Here is a 21,722-nt window from a genome sequence, read left to right as displayed (position 1 = left end):
GGCACAGAAATGTGTTCAATATCCTTCATTAAAATTTGCACATATGTAAATTAACAAGTTCAAGTGACTGGCACTTTTAAAAATCAGGCTGATTGGTATAAAACTGCGAAGTAGAGGAGTGGATTGGTGATTAAAATGAAAATTTTGAAACATTTTCTCCTCTAGTCTATGTAGGTTTTACCATCTTCCACGTTATTGTTTAAACCATGAAGGTGCACAAATAAAAGGTGCCATGCTTTTCTCATAGCCGCTCTAGAGAGTGTGCTTGGAAATAGATGAGAATGCCTTACACTTTCACCCTCTGGCTGCAGGTACAATCTCACCCTCAGGGAAATCATGGGTAATAAAACCACTGTACTATTCTGGGTATAGTGAGTGGATTCACCAGTTCACCAGCTTCTTGTTACCTCAACCATTGTCCGCTGAACAAATACTCAGTGCAGGATTTGATTTCTGCTTTTGTCAGCTCTTTTGTTTATCCTGCCATATTATATATTTATCTATTGCCTGGCACCTCACTGAAGTGTAACCCTGATAGGCAAGTATCAACAGACATAAGAACATAACATCAGCAGTAGCAGCAGGGTAGGCCATTCAGCACCCAATGTCTGGTCCATCAGTAAATAATATCATGGCTTATTTGAAATAAAAACAAAAAGTACTTGAAAAACTCGGCAGGTCTGGCAGCACCTGTGGAGAGAGAAACAGAGTTAACATTTCGAGTCCAATATGACTCTTCTTTGGAACTGAAGAGAAGCAGAAATGTGATGGGTTTTGTGCTCTCAAAGAAAGGGGAAGGGTCAGGCAGAGCAAAAAGTGCCAGATTTGAGGGTGGGGGAGATTAAGTGACAAAGATGCCATGGAACAAAAGGCAAAGAGAGTGAGAATGGGAGTAGTAAAGGAACAAAGCATTGGACCAGAGTAGGTGTTAATAGCAGAATAAAGATCAGCACTGTCTAAAAGCAGAATAGCAGCATGTGTAAATAGGAGAATAAAGTCTATGCTGTTTGAAAGCAAAACATGAGAACAAGATACAGACTGGCGCTAGGAGGAAAAGATACAAAATGGAGGAGAGAGGTCATGATCTGAAAGCGTTGAATTCAATGTTGAGTCCAGATAAAGTACCTAACTGGAAGACGAGGCACTGTTCCTTAAGCTTGCGTTGGACTTCACTCGAAAATTGCAGCAGGCCTAGGTCAGAAACGTGAGCATGAGAAAAGGTGGGTGGATTGAAATGGCAAGCAACCGGAAGGTCGAGGTCATGTTTGTGGACTGAATGGATGTGTTCTGCAAAGTGGCCACCCAGTCGCATTTGGCCTCCTAATGTGGAGGAAGTTTTGTTTAGCAGATCACCTCCGTTCAGTCTCCAAGTACAACCCTGACCTTTCGGTCGCTTGTCATTTCAATTCACCTCCTTGCTCTCATGCTCACATTTCTGTCCTTGACCTGCTGCACTTTTCAAGTGAAGTCCAACGTAAGCTTGAGGAGCAGTATCTCATCTTTTGATAATGCATCTTACAGCCTTCTGGACTCAACATTAAGTTCAACAATTTCTGACCATGAACCTTGTCCTCCATTGTGTATTTTTTTCCTCTAGTGCCAGTCTGTATCTTGTTCTCCTGTTTTACTTTCAAACAGCATTGACCTTTATTCTGTTATTAACACTTTCTGCTATTTTGCTTTCAGATAGTGCTGACCTTTACTCTGCTATGAACACCTACTTTACCATTCCCACTCTTTTGTTCCATGACATCTTTATAATTTAACCTCCCCCACCTTCGAACTTATCCCTGACTTTTCCTTTTTGCTCCACCTGGCCTTGCCCCCCTTTTCAACAGCATAAAACCCATCACATTCCTGCTTCTCTTCAGTTCTGAAGAAAAGTCATATTGGATTCGAAACATTAACCCTGTTTCTCTCTCTACAGATGCTGATAGACCTCTTGAGTTTTTCCAGTACTTTTTGCTTTTATTTCAGGTCTCCAGCATCTGCAATATTTTTCTTTTATGATGATTTATCTGACGTGGCCTTAACTTCACTTTTCTGCCTGTCCCCATAATCCTTGACTCCCTTGTCAATCAAAAATCTGTCTAACTCAGCCTTGAATATATTCAATGAGCCAGTCTCCATTCTTCATTGGGGAGAGAATTCCAAACACTAATGACCCTCTGAGAGAAGAAATTCATCTTTATCTCTATCTTAAATGGGAGAGGCCTTATTTTGAAACTGTGTCTCCTAGTTCTAGATTTCCCTATGAGGGGAAACATCCCCTCATTATCTACCCTGTCAAACACCCTCAGAATCTTATATGTTTCAATAAGATTACCTCTCATTCTTCTAAATTCCAATGAGTACAGGCCCAATCTTTCCTCATAAGACAATCTCTTTATCCCAGGAATCAGCCTGGTGAAGCTTCTCTGAACTGCCTCCAATGCAAGGATTTGGTCAATAAGGTGACCAAAACTGTACGCTGTACTTTAGGTATGATCTCACAGTTGTAGTAAGACTTCTCTACTTTTATATTCCAGCCCCTTTGCAATAAAGGCCAACATTCCATTTACCTTCTTAATTACATGTATACCTGCATGCTGACTTTTTGTGATTCATGTAAGTCCTTCTGTACCTCAGCATTCTGCAGCATCTCTTTATCTAAATAATATTCTGCTTTTCTATTATTCCTGCCAAAATGGGCAACGTCACATTTTCCCACATTATACTTTGTCTACCAAATTTTTGCCAACTCGCTTAACCTATTGTATCCCTTTGCAGACTCTTGATATCCTCCTCACAACTTGCTTTCCTACCCATCTTCGTATCATCAGCAAATTTAGCTACAATACAGTTGTTCCCTTCATCCAAGTCATTAATATAGATTGTAAATAGTTGAGGCCCCAACACTGATCCCTGTGGCACTCCACTGGTTACATTTGCCAGCCTGAAAATGACACATTTATCCTGACTCTCTGTTTCTTGTTAGTTAGTCAGTCCGCTATCCAAGCTAACATATCACCCTCAACACTATATGTTCTTAGCTTGTTTAATAGACCATTCACTATAGTGGGCATCACAAGCAATCCTAACACTGTCCTTGAGATCTAGGAGGAACCAGGCTTGATTTTTTTCCCCCCTCTATAGTGCATTTTCTGCACCTCTGTCTGAGATATGTTGATTGAGCACAGACCAAGCATCAGGCTTGAAACTTTCAAGGTCTGCATGACATAGCAGCAGTCCACATGGTTCTATGTGTTTTAATAATTTAGGTACAATCCCAGAGGCATAGTAATAATGTGCAACATGATTATTGACTCATATCTCTGAAGAACACTATTTGTCTGCTCTCTTCATTTACCTGTTTATATCTGTACACTTCCAATGCTGACAGCCCTATTAACCTATCCAGAACACTAATAGAAAATGCTAATAATTTCTTCAGTAACATAGTCTCACGTTTTTGTATTTGGTTTTGTGATTTAGGTAAACTACAAAGCTAAAGGAGAGAAGATCATCCACAAGTACACTTATCCTCCTGATCTGCCAGAATTTATTCAGGCCAGAGTCAATGCTATTAATGCCAGTGATGTAAGTATCCTTGAATAGATCTGTTCAAACACTTTAGCATCTTTTCTACCAGATGGAGTTGAGGTCAGCCATAATCTAACTGAATGATAGAACAGCCTCGTAGGACTGAATGGCCCACTCCTTTTAACGGACAGTAAAATCACCGGCTGACAAGCACAGAAGCAGAAAATCCCAGCCTTCAATTCCAGATGGAATCAATCTCTGTTTCAGACGTTAAACTCAATGGCTTGCACCTGAATAACATTTAAAAAATTTTTTTCAGGAAACAAAAAACTGGCATCAGTAAAAGTAACCATGACACTGTCAGATGGTCTTAAAAGTCAACTTATTGATAAATGTCCTTTAGGAAAGGAAAACTTACTGTCTTTACCTAGTCTGGCTTATAAATGACTCCAGTGTGGTTGACCCTGAATTGCCCTCTGATGTGGCCCAGCAAGCCACTAGGTTGTATCAAAATCAGGGCAACTAGAGATGACCAGTAAACGTTGGCCTTACCAATGATGCCCACATCCCAGGGATGACTATTTAAAAAAAAAAGCCTTGTTGATACCCGAAGCAATTCTGCCAGCAGATTATTGAACCTTTTTCCCTAGATGTAGTAGCAGTTAGTGTCAAATTCCAGATGTTCTCTTTCCCTTTAATACTTGAGGGATATCACCAAAAGGGCTGAGCACATTATGAGGGAAGTGGGTGCTAGAGGTGGTAGCCATAGGCAGCAATTTCCTATTTCCAATGTACTGGAGGTTTGCATTGCTCTCTGCCTCTTCCCTGGTTATAAACGTCTCCTTTTCCGTCAGGTGTAACTGTGTCTTCAAATGACATTTGAGAAAAGTGCAAAGCAACAAAGATATTCTTAAGGTTCAAAATGAACCCCTTTTACTGCTTGGTTGTAATCTCTACTGTATACTCATATTCACCAATGATTCCAAAAATAGAAATATGTTGCAAAATTAGAATTCCTCCAAAATTGTGCAACCTGGAGGCAGTGGCTTTGGAAAATTCTGATAGAATCTAAGTGATAGATGCTCCGTCAGTGCTTAAGTCTTATAGTTATTGCATGTGGCAAATTACTAAATTGGGCAGTAATAGGAGGCAAGTCAGAAAGTATATTTTCACACAAAGGAGAGAAGAAATTTGGAATACTCTCTGTTGATTGTGGGCCAATTTCAAGTCTGAGAATGTTAGATTTTTGTTAGGTTAGGAATTTAGAGCAGAAATAGGGACATGGAGTTGAGCTACAGATCCACCATGAATTATCTGAACGATGGTGTAGGCTTGAGGGGCTGAATGGCCTGTTCCTTTGTCCCTAGACCTCCACAGGTCCTGCTCTTGACTTTGGCACTAATAACTACCTAAAAGTGACCAAGGAAGTTATCTTCCTTGCCCATAGGAAACATCTGGCTTTCATTCAGCATCTCTCCATCAGCCCATCGGAAGACAGAAATGCATCTATAAGACCATAAGACGTAGGAACAGAAGTAGGACATTTGGCCCATCGAATCTGCTCTGCCATTCAATGAGATCATGGCTGATCTGATAATCCTCAACTCCACTTTCCTGCCTTCTCCCCATAACCCTTGAAACCCTTACTGATTAAAAACCTGTCTATCTCAGCCTTGAATATACTTAACAACTCAGTTTCTACAGCCCTCGGCGGTAAAGAATTCCACAGATTAACTACCCTCTGAGAGAAGAAATTCATCCTCATCTCTGCTTTAAATGGGAAACCCCTTACTCTGAGATTATGCCCTCCGGTCCTAGACTTTCCCACAAGGCAAAACAACCTCTCAGCATCTACCCTGTCAAGCCTCCTAAGAATCTTAGATGTTTCAGTAAGGTCGCCTCTCATTCTTCTAAACTCCAATGAGTACAGGCTCAACCTACTCAATCTTAACTCATAAGAAAATCCCTCCACACCCAGGATCAACCTAGTGAACCTTCTCTGGACTGCCTCCGATGCCAGTATATTTTTCCTTAGATAAGGGGACCAAAACTGTTCACAATATTTTAAGTGTGGTCTAACTAGTGCCTTGTATAGTTTTAGCAAGACATCCCTATTTTTATACTCCATTCCCGTTAAAATAAAGGCCAACATTCCATTTTGCCTTCCCTATTACCTATTGAATTTATATGCTAACTTTTTGGGATTCATGCATAAGGACTCCCAAATCCCTCTGTTCTGCAGCCTTCTGCAGTCTTTCTCCATTTAAATCATATTCAGCTCCTCTATTCTTCCTGCCAAAGTGCATAACCTCACATTTTCCCACATTATATTCCATCTGCCACTTTTTTGCCCATTCACTCAACCTGTCTATATCCCTCTGTAGACTCCTTGTGTCATCCTCACCTTCCCACCTATTTTCGTATCATCCACAAATTTGGTGATAGTACATTCACTTCCCTCATCTAAGTCATCAATATATATTGTAAATAATTGAGGCCCCAGCACTGACCCCTGTGGCATTCCACTAGTTACAGGTTGCCATTCTAAAAATGGCCCCATTATCCCAGCTCCCTGTCTTCTATTAGTTAGACAATCCTCTATCCATGCTACTATACTACCTCTAACACCATGGGCTCTTATTTTATTAAGTAGCCTTACGTGCAGTACCTTATTGAACACATTTTGGAAATCCAAATAATGCATTTACTGGTTCCCCTTTATCTATCCTACTAGTTACCTCCTCAAAGAATTCTAATAAATTTGTCAGGCATGATTTCCCCTTCATGAAACCATGCTGACTCTGCTTGATTAGATTGTGTAATTCCAAATGCTCCGCTATTACATCCTTTATAATAGACTCTAACATTTTCTCAATGGCAATTCTCGAAGTGGGTGAATGGCAGGCTGAGATCCGTGCCAATGATTCTGTGCTACAGCTGATCAGTCACAACACCAGGACAAATGATTTGACATGACACATTCAGCGACAAATCCCTCAAATTTCCAAATTTATCGCACGCAACGGTATTTTGTGATTCCTGGAGGAAGTGACTTTGGCAATCTCCGAGTGGATCTAAGTGATAACCAATAGCCTGCTCTATCTGTCAGCAATGCGGCTGAATAAGACAGTTTCTCAATCAATGTGCACACGGCCCACCAAATAATATGTCAGCTCAGTTTCATGGGTGTTTCATTTTCATATAATTTTGTGTAGTTCTGGATCTTGTCAACATGTCTATTTTCCGAATGATTTAATTAAATATCATTTTCATTTGCAGAACTGCTACAAACAAGCCTGGAAAAAGGAGTTAGCAAAGGGTTGTCACGTTACTTTTGATTCTATTCCAATTATCGCTGCTAAATCTGCCCGGCATAATGCCAGTGATGTAAGTGTACAATATTCATACTTTTAATTGTACTTTATTATACTTCTTCCCCATTCCATTTTACTCATCTTTTTATTTTCCTTGTGCCATTTGGTTATGGATAAATTTGAGATAAGATAGCGATGAAGTTGATGTTATTGATCTTTGACAATGGGTATAGGACAATAGGACAAAAATATGAAATTCACAAGCCTTGTGCAAGGTTAGAGATTAGAATAATAGTCTCACTGAGCAGTGAATATGTGAAACAGATGTCCAGACAGAGCATTTGATCAATTTTCATTTAAAGCTTTGTATATGAATCAGGTCTATAGGACCAATTCTTTATCAAGGACCTGGGCCCATGTCTGTTGAGAAGGGGGATTGAGGATTGTAACAATATTAATACCACTGTCTGATTGCTATCCAGGCAAGATAGGGAAGGATGTTAGTGGTGTATGAGGTAGGGGATCAACCAGCAGCTGTGGAAAGTAACTAATGATAGAGTGAATAGGCATGAGCCCAGAATTTCCTTGGAGTAGCTTAAGCTTTGTAGTTGAAACTTTGCTGAAAAGGTGGTGAAACCTGAGGTAAAGGACATTTCCACTGCACTTCTGACAAATTTACAGGGCAGAGTTGGAGCAGTTCCAAGGAAACCCTGGGCTATTGTCTCTGGATGCAATGGGCTTGATGGACTGAGTAACCTTTACTTACTGCATATCTTCATATGTGCCATGCTCTCGATAAGAAGGCAAATATTCAGGTCCCTTCTAATGGAGACATCCAAGAGTGACCCAAAGCCATTTCGCCCTCAAATTCCCCTTCCATATGAAGGGATAATTCTGTGATCCTGGAGGATTCAGCAGGATGATTTTCCTCCGGAAAGTGTGAGTTGGTGAATTGGGACACTATGTTGTAGGGTGAATGATCTCCCGCGTTCTGCCAGGGTAAATCACTCTTCTCATCACTCTCAACTCACACACTTACAAACCCATTACACGTCCACAGAGGCCTCACTCACTGCCAGTTCAAAGGGCATCACCATTCACTCTTTCACACCAGCTGCACATTCAGCGAATGGAACCCCTTGCTTTTGACATAGTTGACCGCATCATTTTCACTCTTGTACACCTCGAGGAATACAGCTAATTCACCAGGCTCCATGATCCTGAGGTACTCCTCCTGTAGAATGAAAGAGAGAGATGCGTGGGTTGGCATGTGTATTAAGAACCTCTCTTGGTTAAGTCTGAAGGCCCCTTAACGCATCCTGGAGAGTGCTGGCCACCACTTGGATGGCCAGAGATTAGTGCGCTGCGTGGCTGTCCGAAACCCCACCTCCACCCCACTCCACCTGACTGACTGGTGGCAGTTTTGCCCATTGAGCTGCATGCTGTGCTCTCAGCTCAGGCACAGGCATTCTCCTAACACATGCTGCAAGGCTGCACTGTTAGCTTGAACCATGGGGGACACTGGTCCAAACCGGTATGCTGACATTGCAAGGGGCTGTGAGCCATGGCCAGCTTTAGCCAGGAGATTGTACAACATACTCAGTCATCCCAATTGTTCTGCAGCCCACTAAAATGCTCATTAGTTTGTGGTCTGTCCCCGAGGGGATGAAATGTTCTGGAGCATTTGGTGGCACTTTGATGTCTCTGCGTTGCTTGAGTGGGCAGAGAAGCTAGAGGCCCGACTCCAATCATATCAATGTGGCTGTGCCTGAACTGCCTCAGCTGCAGAGGAATGGTCACTTTATACAAGGTTTCCCACCAACCCCACCACCCCGCACGTGCTTGTGCTCTACCTTCAACCACAGGGCAGCCTTTGCCCCCTCCCGCCCAAAGTCACCTCAACCGCAGGGCAGCCTTTGTGCGCTCACCTGCCTCAACTTTGAAGTCCAATAGACGTTCCTTGCGAGCGCTCCGCAACGTAACTGTGCGCTCACCTCCGAGTTCCCCTTAAAGCACAGCCTGCTCAGTGCACACCTTTTATATGCTGTTGTGGACCATGTTGGCATGCACGCTGATGTGAATGGACGATCCAGCAGCGGGGGCATGAGTCTGGCGGGCAAGCCTTATAACGAATATGCTGATGTATTACAATGTGAGGTCCCCGAATTCCGATGGTGGGGAATGGGACCCTCTATTGATGGGCTGAGTGGACGATCGCAAACTGGTTTCACAACATCGTGAAACTGATTTTTGGCCTTCCGCAATATTGTCTGCTCATGCCACTGAACATGCCCAACACCAGCGGGCATGGACGATTCCACCCTAAGCCCTTGGGGTTCAGAACCAGGTGATTGTGGGGGTCTCGGAGTGGGGGAGTGGAGGTGAAGCTTGGTGGATGGGGGCACCCACAGTGGAGGGGGGGAAACCTTGTGAGGGCGGGAAGCCTGATGTTGAAAGGAGATGCCCCACCACCCCCTTCTTGACAGAGGCCTGAGCAGGGTCACTTTTCAGGCTCCCCCCCATCCCCCCCCCCCAAATCGCGTCCCTGAACTTGTCCCGCCAGCCTGAAAATTGAGGCTAGGCAGGAAATGGCCCTGAGTGGTCATTAATTGTCCACTTAAGGGCCTCAATTGGGGCAAGGATGGGCTTCCCCCTCTCCCATCCTGCCATAACATTGTGGAGCCGTTGGGATGGGTGTGAGGCTGACAGCTGAGGAATTTTATGGTTCCCTGCCACCCCATCCCCACTTGCAAACTCCGGCAGGGGAACGTAAAATCCTGCCCTGTGACTTGATAATATTCCACAGAAACATTAATCCACAATACCATTGAGGCAAAGAACAAAAGGACTGCGGCCTAATATCTGCATTTTTCTGCAGTGACTTTGATCAAATCTGCACAACTGAATGCGTTTAATCAAAATAAAGATCCTAGACTGAAGAAATATCCTGTCGTCGCACAGTTTGGTTCATGGCCTTCAAAATGATGTTTTTGAAGTAGATTACAGCTGTGTTTGGAAATAGCTTTATCCGTTATTTTATCAGAGATAATAGTGCATTGAAAGAAATATGCCGATGCTGCATTAACACAGCAGACAAGAACATTTCATACAAGCACATTAGGCTCGTGTTTGAAAAGCCATCTTGAATACAAAGGCCACAGTGTTTGTTAATACGTTGTTGTCATGAATGGCCTACACATGCCCATGGGCCAGAATTTTACGTCCGGTGGGCGGGCGCGGGCCTGGCCTGAACGGGCGTGAAATAGCGTAAGATAGCGTCGGGTGAGCGTCCCGACGTCATCGTGCGATATTTCGCTCGGCAGGCGCTGCGGCAGCCAGAAGCGCGCCTGCCAACAATTAAGTGGGCAATTATGCCCATTAACGATGCAAACGACAGCGAGTTTACCTGGCCCGTCCACACTTACGGTTGGCGGACAGACCCGTCTCCCAGGCGGCATTCACGTTTTGCTCTAACCTCGATCCAGGGCGGGATGAAATCTCCGTGGGGGAAATAAAATTTTTTTAAAAAGGATATCTGGGTACTGGTTTTTAAGGAGGTGCGCTTTCAGGCGCTTGATTGTGCTGCATGGACATATTTTGTAGCATTTTTGTCATGTCCTTTAGCCTGTGAAGGTCTGCAGCGCCCTGGGGCAGCTGTCTGCCTTCGGGGAGCTCTCTCGAAGGCGCTCACCCACCCCCACAGTTACATCGGTGCCCACCTTCTTCCTGCCCCCCCACCCCCGGCAGCGCTGAGCAGCTCACTGCGTGTTTCATGCTGGCTGGCAGTTAATTGGCCAACCAGCATGAAATCGTGGTTGGGGGCCGATCGCAGCCGGTAGCCCGTTTTCCGTCTGCTTCCAAGCCCACCGATTGCGCGTGCCCCACGACCGAAAAATCCAGGCCCTGGTTCTTAATACTTTTATATTTGTGTGTACTTATTTTCTAATGACGGGGTTGCTCAGTCGCTGAGATGAGTATTTGTATTTTAACATCTTCTGCAGTAATCTGAACAATTATTTTACAGGTGAAATACAAGAAAGCTTATGAACAAGCGAAGGGCAAACAAATTGGTTTCCAGAGCCTCCAAGATGATCCTAAGCTGGTCCATTCCATGCGTATAGCCAAGCTTCAGTCTGACCGTGAATACAAAAAAGACTATGAGAAAAGCAAGACCAAATATCACACACCGCTGGATATGTTCAACATTACTGCTGCCAGGAAGTCTCAGGAAGTGGTCAGCAACACCAACTACAGGCATCCAATCCACCACTACACGTATTTGCCAGATGCAATGAGCTTGGAGCTGTCCAAGAACATGATGAACATACAGAGCAACGTAAGCCACAATGTTAATTCTTGCTTTCTCTCTGTGGTTAGCGCAACAGGCTTTAATCTCCGAGCAGAACGGCCATTCAGCACTTCCGCTTGGCTCACTGTGTGTGCCTGTATACGTAGAGAGGGATGCGGATCAAATAAGCAGAGAATTTGTAAACCATAGCTTCTGAAATTGCTTTAAATGAAGTTGTAAGGCTACGAAAGTTACTCATCTTTCTTTGCTTAAAGTCAGAGAGTCAAATATTAATAAGAGAAATGTGTAGGGATAGATAAATTAGCTCTTGGTATTTTCCAGCATTCAGAATGGCTCTGAACTAGGCCTTAACCAAGATGTAAAGCAAGATTAATCAACAACACAACTTTCATTTATATATCACCTTTAACATAGTAAAGCATCCCAAAGCATTTTACAGAAGTATTAAAAGACAAGATTTGACACTGAGCCACATAAAGGTTTTAGGACAGTAATTAAAAGCATAACCAAAGAGATAGTTTATAAGGATCACAAACTATCTTAAAATACTTAAAAGAAGAAAGGGAGGTGGACAGTTAGGGAAGTTTCAGAGACAATTCCATAGCTTAGGGCCTATAGCCATCTTAAGGCATGGCCGTCAATGGTAAGATAAAGGAAATCAGGATGCACAGTGCCAGAACTGGAGAAAGATCGCACTCTTGGAGGGTTGTAGAGCTGCAGGATGTTACAGAGGTAAGTAGCAAAGACATTAACAAACATAAATTACAGTGGAACAAAGGGTCAAGTCAGCTCCGGGGAATCCAGGAGAAGCAGGAAGTGCAGTAAATACATGCAGGAGCCAATGAGGAAGAAAGTCTGTCTGTCTAGCAGGGACGAACTTGAAATCAATGCTAGTGAAGCATAAAATCGTTTAAATTACCTCTGTCATTAAATGAAAGACCATCGTAACTCTCTCATATCTGTGTTGGTGAATGCATGAAACACTCTTTAACTCAATGTTTCTTAAAAATTGAACAATTGCTCACTTGCTCACTTTATAGCTTGTTAACTTCTACATACATTCAATCCCAAAAGCCTGTTTCCTGAGGTGAGTTAATTACATAGGGGGAAATTCGGAAAGGCAGTATTTCATGGAGACATGGAGAGTCTTGCTGGATAGGAGCATGTGTGGGACACAGTGGCAAATGGAATTCAATCGGCAAGATTGTGAGATCAAGCATTAGAGGAAGACAAACAAGGCAAGAGAATAGACAATAAATGGTAGGATTTTGAGAAGTTTAGAGGACAGAGGCACCTTGGAGTTTATGTCTACAGGTCCCCGAAAGAGGCACATCAGGTAGATAAGGTGGTCAAGGAAGCATACAGGATATTTTCCTTTATCAGTCAAGGCTTAGAGTATAAAAGAGGTTATGCTAGAACTGTATGAAACACTAGTTAGACCACAGTTAGAGTACTATGCAGAGTTCTGGTCACCGCTTTACATGAAGTATGTGATTACATTTGAGAGACTACAATAAGGATTATGAGGATGTTGTCAGGAATGGAGAATTTTAGCGATGAGGAAAGATTGGATGGGCTGGGGTTATTTCCTTTGGAGAAAGAAGGCTGAGGGAGATTTAATCAGACTGCATAACATTATGAGGGGCCTTGTAGAGTTGATAGGAAATACCTATTTGCATTAGCAGAGAGGTCAATAACCAGGGTGCAAAGATTTAAAGTAATTGGTTAAATGGTTTGAGAGGAGATGAGGAGCAATCTTTTCATTCAGACTGGGGTGTGGGTCTGGAACCCGCTGCCCGAAAGGGTGGCAGAGGCAGAACCCTCGCTGCATTTAAATAATACTTAGATATGATGTCAGGTGTTGTAATCTATAGGGCTATGGACGAAGAGCTGGAAGGTGGGATCAAACTGGATAGCTCTTTCTTGGCCAGCACAGGCATGATGGGCTGAATGGCCTCCTTCTGTGCTGTAAATCGTTTTATGTTCCTATTCCACTATAAGCTTAGGCCAATTCTGTAACCCAAGGTTCTGTCTGGTGAAAGTCCATGCTCCATAAGATTATGAAATATTAGAGTTCATAAGATTTACTGTACACTGCTGTGAAAAATTCCAGAACATTTTTAAAGTGGTATTTACTCAATATTATTAGGAAAATTATCACCTATATCAGGATCTCCTGTCACTTGAGTAACATGCTTACTGTTCATTTGGTAACAGTTATGGCAAGATTACTATTCTACATTTACAATGATTTTTCTTTTCTTTAAAGAACCTGTACAAATCTGATTACAACAACTGGTTTAAAGGCATTGGCTGGTGTCCACTTGGTTCGATAGATTTGGAGACAGTGAAGAAAGCTGGAAAGGCACTTGATGAGCACAATTACAGACAGCCACCAGGCAAACTCAAGTTTACCAGCGTGCCTGACTCAGTTGAAATGGTGCTGGCTAAAACCAATGCACTACACCTTAATGACGTAAGTGGTCCTTCACTGAATGTTTATATTATGCTTCATATTTTCCTAGTGCCCTTCAATGGGTTTGTGCCCCTGTTCATAATGCTTCAGCGATGGATGTTTTGGGAGTTCCTGCCCATTTCCTTTGATGTCAGTACCACTCTATGTTCAATGAGAAGTAGGTTTAATTTTGGCAAGGAAAGCTTTTGACAGTTTCACCCTCTAATCCTCCATAATATGTTGCATTTCTGCAATGCATCTTACCCAAAGGAGCTGCCAAAAACTGAAAGAATCAATTGGTGAGTTGGAATGTCATCATGTGCTAGGCCATGAATCAGCATGTAAGACCAGTATTTTGCCCTTAGTGGAATATAGGAGTGATGCTACACATGACACTGAATGGATTTTCTGCTAGCTACCGCTGGCTGATAGTTGCCTGTATTTTGTCTCACATGAAGTCCAACATAGACCTTTGGTGGAAGAGACTTCAGGTATCTTGGACCCACTCTTTGGAGCTTTCTTCTTGAACACCGCTGCCTTATTATGTCAGTACCCACTTTCAAAACTCTTCTCAAGATCTGTCACATTTGATGACGATCTGGGTGATTTCCCTGTCTCCAATTAACACTGAATCCTTATGACATTTACCACATGAAACATACAGTACACGTGTAAGTTGTTGTTCTTGTTCTGACTTGGTTTTATTTTACAGAAACTATACAGATCTGGAGGGGAGAAGATCAAGCACAAGTACACCTTGCCATCCGATGTTCCCCAATTTATTCAAGCTAGATGGAATGCCTTCAACTTCAGTGATGTAAGGATCATATCCCTAGGCATTTGCCGACTTGAGTAACTCCTCTAGTGTGTTATAGAATGTTCCATGTTAACCTTTTGAGGACTAGGGTAGCATTGCTGAATCAGGATCAAGTGTTCATTGTCCTTTTACAGGACAACCCCTGTTCCACCTCAGTTCCTGCAGCACAATGCTGAATAAGCACCTTAGTAGATGCTTTATCAGACACAGTCTGAACATTTGCAAACATGTTCTTACATTATTTTTAAGTTTCTCTTATATTAAGTCTTTTTTTTAAGATCAGAAATCTAAGAACAAATGGAATTTTGCTATCACCAATGGTACAATTCAGAATGTTAATCAACCTACTGAATGATCTTGTCAGACATGACTGTGTGAATTGCAACCAAAATTTGATCAGTTTAATTGAATGAACACAGTAAGTCCTCATTTAACATTGCATTCCTGACGAATGCACCTTTATGTGAAACAACTTTGAGTGAATCATGGGTTTCCATAGGAATCAATGTTAAAGCCAGAGTTAGGTCCGTTCAGATATCTCTTGCCCAGAAAAAGCAATGCACAAGTTGAAATACTGTATCATACATGTGCAGCACTGTGCATTCCTAGTTGGAATAACTTGCAAAGTAAAATAAATCACAGAATATAGCAGAACTACTGAATAAATTCAAATTAGATAACACTAAATCACCCAAACAAGACCTGAGTAGCACAGCTTCTGTTTCTCACCCACAGAACTCCTGAGACTCAGTTCCACTTTTTGCTTACTTTCTTTTCCCACTCTCTCTCTCTCTATTTTCCCACTCTGTCTCTCCCTTTCCTTTCCCACTCTGTCGATCTGTCTCTCTCTCCTTTCCCACCCTGTCTCTTTCTCTCTCTCTGCTTTCTAACTCTGCGCCCAGGAATTTATGACCCCTCCTGCCCAGTGGGATATAATAGTCTCGTTAAATGAATGGAGGTTGAAATGGCTCGCCGTATCCACTAGGGGGAGACACACTGCGGCAAGGCTGTAAAATCCTGGCCCTCTGTCTCTTTCTCTCTCTCTCTCTCTCCTTTCCCACTCTGTCTCTGTTTCTCTCTCTCTCCTTTTCTACTCTGTCTCTGTCTCTCTCTGTTTCTCTCTGTGTCTCTGTCGCTCTCTCTCTCTCTCTCTCCCTCTATCTCTCGATTCCCACTCTGTTTCTCTCTCTCCCCGGAGCCTGGACCCTTCCCGACAGTCTGCAGGAGCTGCTCCCCTGTCCCGGCCATTGGTTGAGCTGGGGGAAGGGTGCCATGGAAGGATTGGGGGTGCCATGGTTGGGGCCGGGGGGGTGGGGTTGGCAGATGGAGCCCGGGACCTCGCTCACTCCCTCCCCAGCCCTGGGTTACTTGCACTTCACCACCCCATTGGCAGCCCGTAGCTTCCCGTCCCTGCCCCTAAACCCTGCTCCCAGATTTCGGGCCTCGCACCTCCCCACAGACACCTGCTGATGGCGGCAATGGCTCCAGAATCAGAACATGGCAGTAGCTGGCCCAGAATTCAATATGCATGGGGGTGGGGTCAGGGTTCAGGCGACGTAAAACTGAAAATGTCAACGCAGAGCATAAATGGTGTTAACGTGAAATAACGTCAAGTGGGGCAACTTAAAGTGAGGACTTACTATAGTGTACTTCATTAATGGTCCATACAATTTTATTTAATTTATTTTTCATGAATATATATTAGAAATTTGTAGAAAATATCTATCTGTATAAGCAAAGACAGCATTACAAAGATCATATTTTCAATAGTTTTCATTCAGCATCAAAAGTATTGATCTAAATTGTGCTTTAGTAGGATTCTTGGCTAGACTCCTAACCAAGCTTAAGGGCCAAGTTTTGGCTACCACTGTGGGTCGCTCAAATTGGGAAATGTCCTGACTCACCGGACACAGCTCAATTAAAAGCACCCAAAAGCGTGAGATTTTAGCTCCTGGGACAGGGTGGGTGCAGGGTGAAGTTGGGTCTGCCTAGCCTGGAATCAGATGCTAGGTGGCCACTGGTTAGAAAGCCCACCTCGGTGCTCTGGAACCAGTGGTGCCAGTGGTTTTAGAAGATTTTAGGCCTTCTAACCCAAAACCTTCACAACCCCTCACCTCACCCAGCCTCCATTGCTTCTCATAACCCCATGCCAACAAATGCCAACTCATGCCCCCCACCCACCCCCAAGCCCCTAATAGCCAGCCCCCAAGTTAACACAATGCCAACTCACCCAGTATCTGCCAAACTTCAGGAGCTATCTGGGGATGAAAAAAAAACTTCTAAAATTCCATTGCATTTCTCCCTGCACACACTTCTAAAATTCTAATGTAGCCCTTACTATACAGACACTTCTAAAATTCTAATGTAGCTCTTACTGTACAGACTTGATAGTGAAAAAAGTATCACAGCTTTTAAATCTCCACAAGTGGTTAATCTCTCATAAAAACGAACAAATTCTGTTCACACTCCTAATCCTTTAATAGCCCCTTTAAATAGTCAATCAGACTGTAAACTCAGGACACCTCACTGAGATAATTTCAGCTTTTGAAACTCAGCCAAGCAATCATAATGAATAGCCCTTAGGAAAATGTCAACAAATAACCCTATTGAAAATGCTCGATAAATGCAACTTCAGCTGGCCTGTTAATTAAAGCAGTCCAGCAGAAGTTTTTTTTAAAATAATAATAAAAAAGCAAAATACTGCAGTAGCTAGAAAATTGAAATAAGATCAAAATATGCTGGAAAAACACAGCCGGTCAGGCATCATCTGTAGAAAGGAACAGAGTTAACATTTCAGGTCAATGACCTTTCATCAGAACCACGTTCAAAAATCTGGCCCTAAGTGTTCAACCACGGCTGCATCGACCAGTCTACTATCTGGTTATAGGACATAATTGGTAGAGTTCTAAGATTTGGGTTCTTTCCCACCCCCTTAGCTGGCTTAGCTGGAGAAGGGTGTACAGCACAAGTGGGGATAACTAAAGAAATGGCAAACCAAAATGAGTTAGTAATAGAGCATTCAAAATCTATGCTTGAAATCATACTTCATTCATATTACTTCTACAGTTATTTATGGTGGATGGAAGTTGCCAATATTTAAGTCTTCAATAAATAGTGTATTTTAATTAGAGGTTCTCTAATCTTTTACAGAATTGCTACAAAGATAAATGGAAGAAATCAATCGCTAAAGGATATCACCTTAAGGCTGATGCCATCCCCATCATTGCAGCCAAAGCATCAAGACGTATTGCTAGTGATGTAAGTTCCCAAAAACATTCGGTGAAGCATGGCTTTTGACATAAATGAAAATTCAATAAATGCTCACAGATCTATGATCCCTTCCTTAATGTCCAAAGAAGTGTTTGTCATGGTGGAGAGACGGATGTGTCTGAAAAACATGAAATAAGAACAAAAGCAAGTTAAGGTTCTGCAGGTGGATGTGCTGTATGTGAGTCAGAACACAAAAATTAAAATGACAGATTGCTTGGACAGATTTCCGATGAACAAGCCAGCGAAGGGAAAGTGGAAGGAGTAATTGGCACTCAGAACTATAGAACAATGGTGGAATTTTATTTTTTTAACAAACATATCAGGAAAAGAGAATTGTTAACAGCAAGATGGAACCTCTGAGAGGAGAGATTGCCAATTTGTACATGATGAGCAAATAATGGAAGAGGCATTTGGTGAATGCTTTCTAACAGTCTTGATCGGGGAGTGTGAAACTTCCAGTGGTTGTGAGCTAAATGAGTGATACTTTGGAGACAAAGAAAATTTTAGTTAAAAAGGCTTGACAGATGAAGGTGAGGAAAGAAATTGCAGAGAGCCTAGGTATTTCGAAGCTCTGGAGGATTGGAGGTATGCCGATCTAAGTATTGATGATGGAGCAGATATTTGATCAGAAGTTCATCTTGTGGCGGGGGGGGGAGTCAAGGACGATACCAAGATTGCCAATTGTTGGGTTCAGCCTCATAAAGTTGCAAGGGAGAGGGTTGGATTTGGTAACTAGAGAATGGAGTTTGGGGTGAAGAACAAAAGTAATGGTTTCCTCCTCACAATAATTAGCTGGGGGAAATTTTAACTCATCCTGTAATGGATATTGGACAAGCACTGTGACGAACTACAGACAGTGCATAGGTCGAGAAAGTTGGTGTTGAGGTCGAGCTAGATGTTGTCAACATACATGTGGAACCTGATGTTGAATTTCCAGTAATGCTGTTGAAGGTCAGCATGAACATTAGAAATAGGAGATAACCCAGGTTATATTCTTAATAACTCTAGAGGTATCAGTGTTGGAGCTCGAAGAGAAACCATTGCAGATGATTCCTTGGCTATGACTGATTAAACAAAAATGGAATAAAAACAGAAAATGCTGGAAAAAACTCAGCAAGTCTGGCAGCAGCTGTGGAGGGAGAAACAGAGTTAATGTTTTGAGTCCGTATGACTCTTCCAGATTTCCAGCATTCATAGTATTTGCTTTTAAACAGAAATGGAATCAGACGAGGGTAGTCCTACCCAGCTGGATGTTGGATGAGAGGCATTGGAGGAAGATGGTGTGGTCAACTGTGCCGTAGGTTGCAGATAGACCAAGAAGGATCAGGAGGGACAATTTACCACAGTGACAGACACATAGGGTGTCATTTGTGACTTTGTGGCACAGGCGGAAACCTGATCGGAGGGATTCAAAGATGGAGTTTCAGGACAGATGGGCATGGATTTGTGAAGCGATAACATTTTCAAGGACATTGGGGAGGAAAGGGAGATTGGAGATGAGTTGGTAGATCACAAGGATGGAGAGGTCATGAGTATATTTTTTGATAAAAGAGAAATGAAACAGCAGGTTTAAAGGCAGGGAGGCAACGTCTGAGGAGAGAGAACAATTAACAGTGTTAGCTACCACTGGAGCTAGGAAGGGAAGTTGGATGACCTGCAGTTTGGTGGGAAATGTTGTGGTGAATGGAGGCCCAAACGCTAGACAGTTGGGGATTCAAAAGTGAAGTTAAACCTGAGACGGGGGAGAATTCTTTCCATTGGTGGACACAGAAGGAAGTACAATTTAGACAAGAAAGGAGTAGATGGATGGAGAGTGATGCAGGGAAGTGATGTGATGGCTTTATCTGTGGTTGAAACCAAGGACTTAGTAAAGCCATGTGCAATGGCAAGCTCAAGAGTGTGACAATGAATAAATGTATAGGGGTTTATATGAGGGAGGGAAAGATTAAAACAGTATAGGGTAGCAATGGTCTCAGAGAAGAGAGAGAGAGAGCACTTTGGGTGGAAATGCTGGTTGAAATCCCCAAGGTTGAGAAGTTTTGAGTAAGGAAAGCAGTGAAGATATCTCGGTGAGAAATTTGACATGGCACTTGGGTGGGCAATAGAAAATGAGGATTTTAAATGAGAAATGATAGGGGTGGAACAAAGGAGGAGAAGGTGCCAAGGAGTGAAGGGACAGACTGAGGTATGATTTATTGATAAGATCTACACTCCCACCATGGTGATTTGGGTGGGGCAAGTGGTGGAAGGTACAAGCCAGGAGGGGGGGCTTCATTAGGCCTGAAGGTAACATCACCAGTCAACCACGTTTCCAATAAAGTCATGATGTCAATGCATTCACACAGAATAAGCTCAAGGATGGCAAGGACCTAGTTCATGGTTCTGGGTGGAGATGTGGAGAGAGGTGGTGAGAGCTGATCCACTGGCAGAGCCCACAATGTGAGCATTGGGAGGAGTGAGTGGCATAGGAAGGAAATTGGTAAAGTTAGCTGTCAGCAGGTGTGGGAGGGTGTAAGGTCAACAACAGAGCAGGACTGGACAGTTGAGTTTGTGGCTCATTAGAAGGCAACAATGAACACCTTGATGGGTCAGTTGGAGGATAACAAGGGATGCACAGAGGGAAGATAAAGGCTTTTCAAAGGGGAAACACAGCCTGGGTCAGTAGGAGGAGAGTAGGAATGAGTGTTCACTTTCTGCTTGCCAAATTGGAGGCTTAGACACCTGGTTAGTATCTGGAAATATGCATGTAACTTCCAAATTCTCGATCTTCATTCGTGTATTGCTTGATATGGAAACGGGATTATATTTTTGGATAATACATGTGGAAGGATTTACTATCCCTTGCAATGAGGCCCTTTATCTTGACAATCACAATAACAAACCCCAGCCACTCCCACCATCTCCTCAAAAGATCAACTGGCTTTTCAACCAATCACTTCCCTATATGACTCTCCATCCATATACCCCCTTCTTCCTCTAAACCTCACTTCCTTCTGTGTCTACCCCTGGAAAAAATTCTCCTCCATGTCACTTAGAACTTCAATTTTGAAATCCCAAACTCTCTAGCCTTTGGTCCTCCATTCACCGCAAGTACAAGGTGTGAGTGTGTATCAAATCAAAATGTAAATGAATGGTGAAATATGGATTATTAATGTAACAGATTTCTATAGGGAAACTCTGGTGACTGAACCTTAAAGCTCAAGTTTGTCTCTAAACCCATTCTTATTGGTTCCAGTACAAATACAAAGAGGCCTATGAGAAGCAGAAGGGGAAACTCGTTGGTTTCCGCAGCCTGCAAGATGACCCTAAGCTGGTCCATTCCATGCACCTAGCCAAGATTCAGTCTGACCGTGAATACAAGAAAGACTATGAGAAGAGCAAGACCAAGTATCACACACCGTTAGACATGTTCCATATTAGCGCTGCCAAGAAGGCTCAGGAAGTGGCCAGCAACTGTAACTATCGGCAAATGATCCACAGCTACACCTATCTTCCAGATGCCATGAATGTGGAGCTGACCAAGAAAATGATGAACATACAGAGTGATGTAAGTCACCACATTAAATGAGAAATAAGATTTGTTTTCCCTCATTCATGAGCACTTCCACTTCCAGTCTGAACAGCTGGTCTCCAGTACTTTGGCTTGGCTCAGTCATATCTTTGGGCAGACAGTCTTATGTGCAAAGCCCATGCCAAAAGCTTGAGCTCATAACCTGACCTGTCATTCCATTGCAACACTGAGCCTTCATTGGCCCTTCCCCTTGAAATGAAATTTCAAAACAACATCTGCTTGCTTGCGGATTTAGATGGATATTAAAGATTGTTTGACACGATTTGAAGAAGAGCAAGGAATTAATTATACATGAGTCAATGGCTTTGGACACAAGTATTGGATCAACAATGGAAAACATTGGCTGTTTTACCAGGCCTTTGCAGATGGATTGTGAGGTAGAAAAGCTGGCAAAATGGCATGGGAAGATATTGGCGGTGTGCCAGCCATAGGAAATATGGCAGAGGAGCAGCTCGCCTGGAGCT

General features: G+C 42.9%; 1 protein-coding gene across 2 annotated transcripts in view; it reads left to right on the top strand.

Annotated features, from left to right (window-relative positions):
• neb (nebulin) overlaps positions 1-21,722 on the top strand; it is a 279,762-nt gene that overhangs the window by 37,999 nt on the left and 220,041 nt on the right. For both annotated transcript variants that reach the window (XM_078552563.1, XM_078552562.1), the window contains exons 20-26: positions 3,475-3,579; positions 6,802-6,909; positions 10,861-11,172; positions 13,415-13,621; positions 14,313-14,417; positions 17,568-17,675; positions 20,923-21,234. In XM_078552563.1, the coding sequence (XP_078408689.1) occupies positions 3,475-3,579; positions 6,802-6,909; positions 10,861-11,172; positions 13,415-13,621; positions 14,313-14,417; positions 17,568-17,675; positions 20,923-21,234 (1,257 nt within the window). The remainder of the gene's footprint in view (positions 1-3,474; positions 3,580-6,801; positions 6,910-10,860; positions 11,173-13,414; positions 13,622-14,312; positions 14,418-17,567; positions 17,676-20,922; positions 21,235-21,722) is intronic.

The sequence above is a fragment of the Cetorhinus maximus genome, chromosome 11 (assembly GCF_964194155.1).
Source record: "Cetorhinus maximus chromosome 11, sCetMax3.hap1.1, whole genome shotgun sequence".
Classification (NCBI taxonomy): Eukaryota; Metazoa; Chordata; class Chondrichthyes; order Lamniformes; family Cetorhinidae; genus Cetorhinus; species Cetorhinus maximus.
Note: the sequence above shows the minus strand (reverse complement) of the source record. Positions and strands in the feature narration are given on the sequence as shown.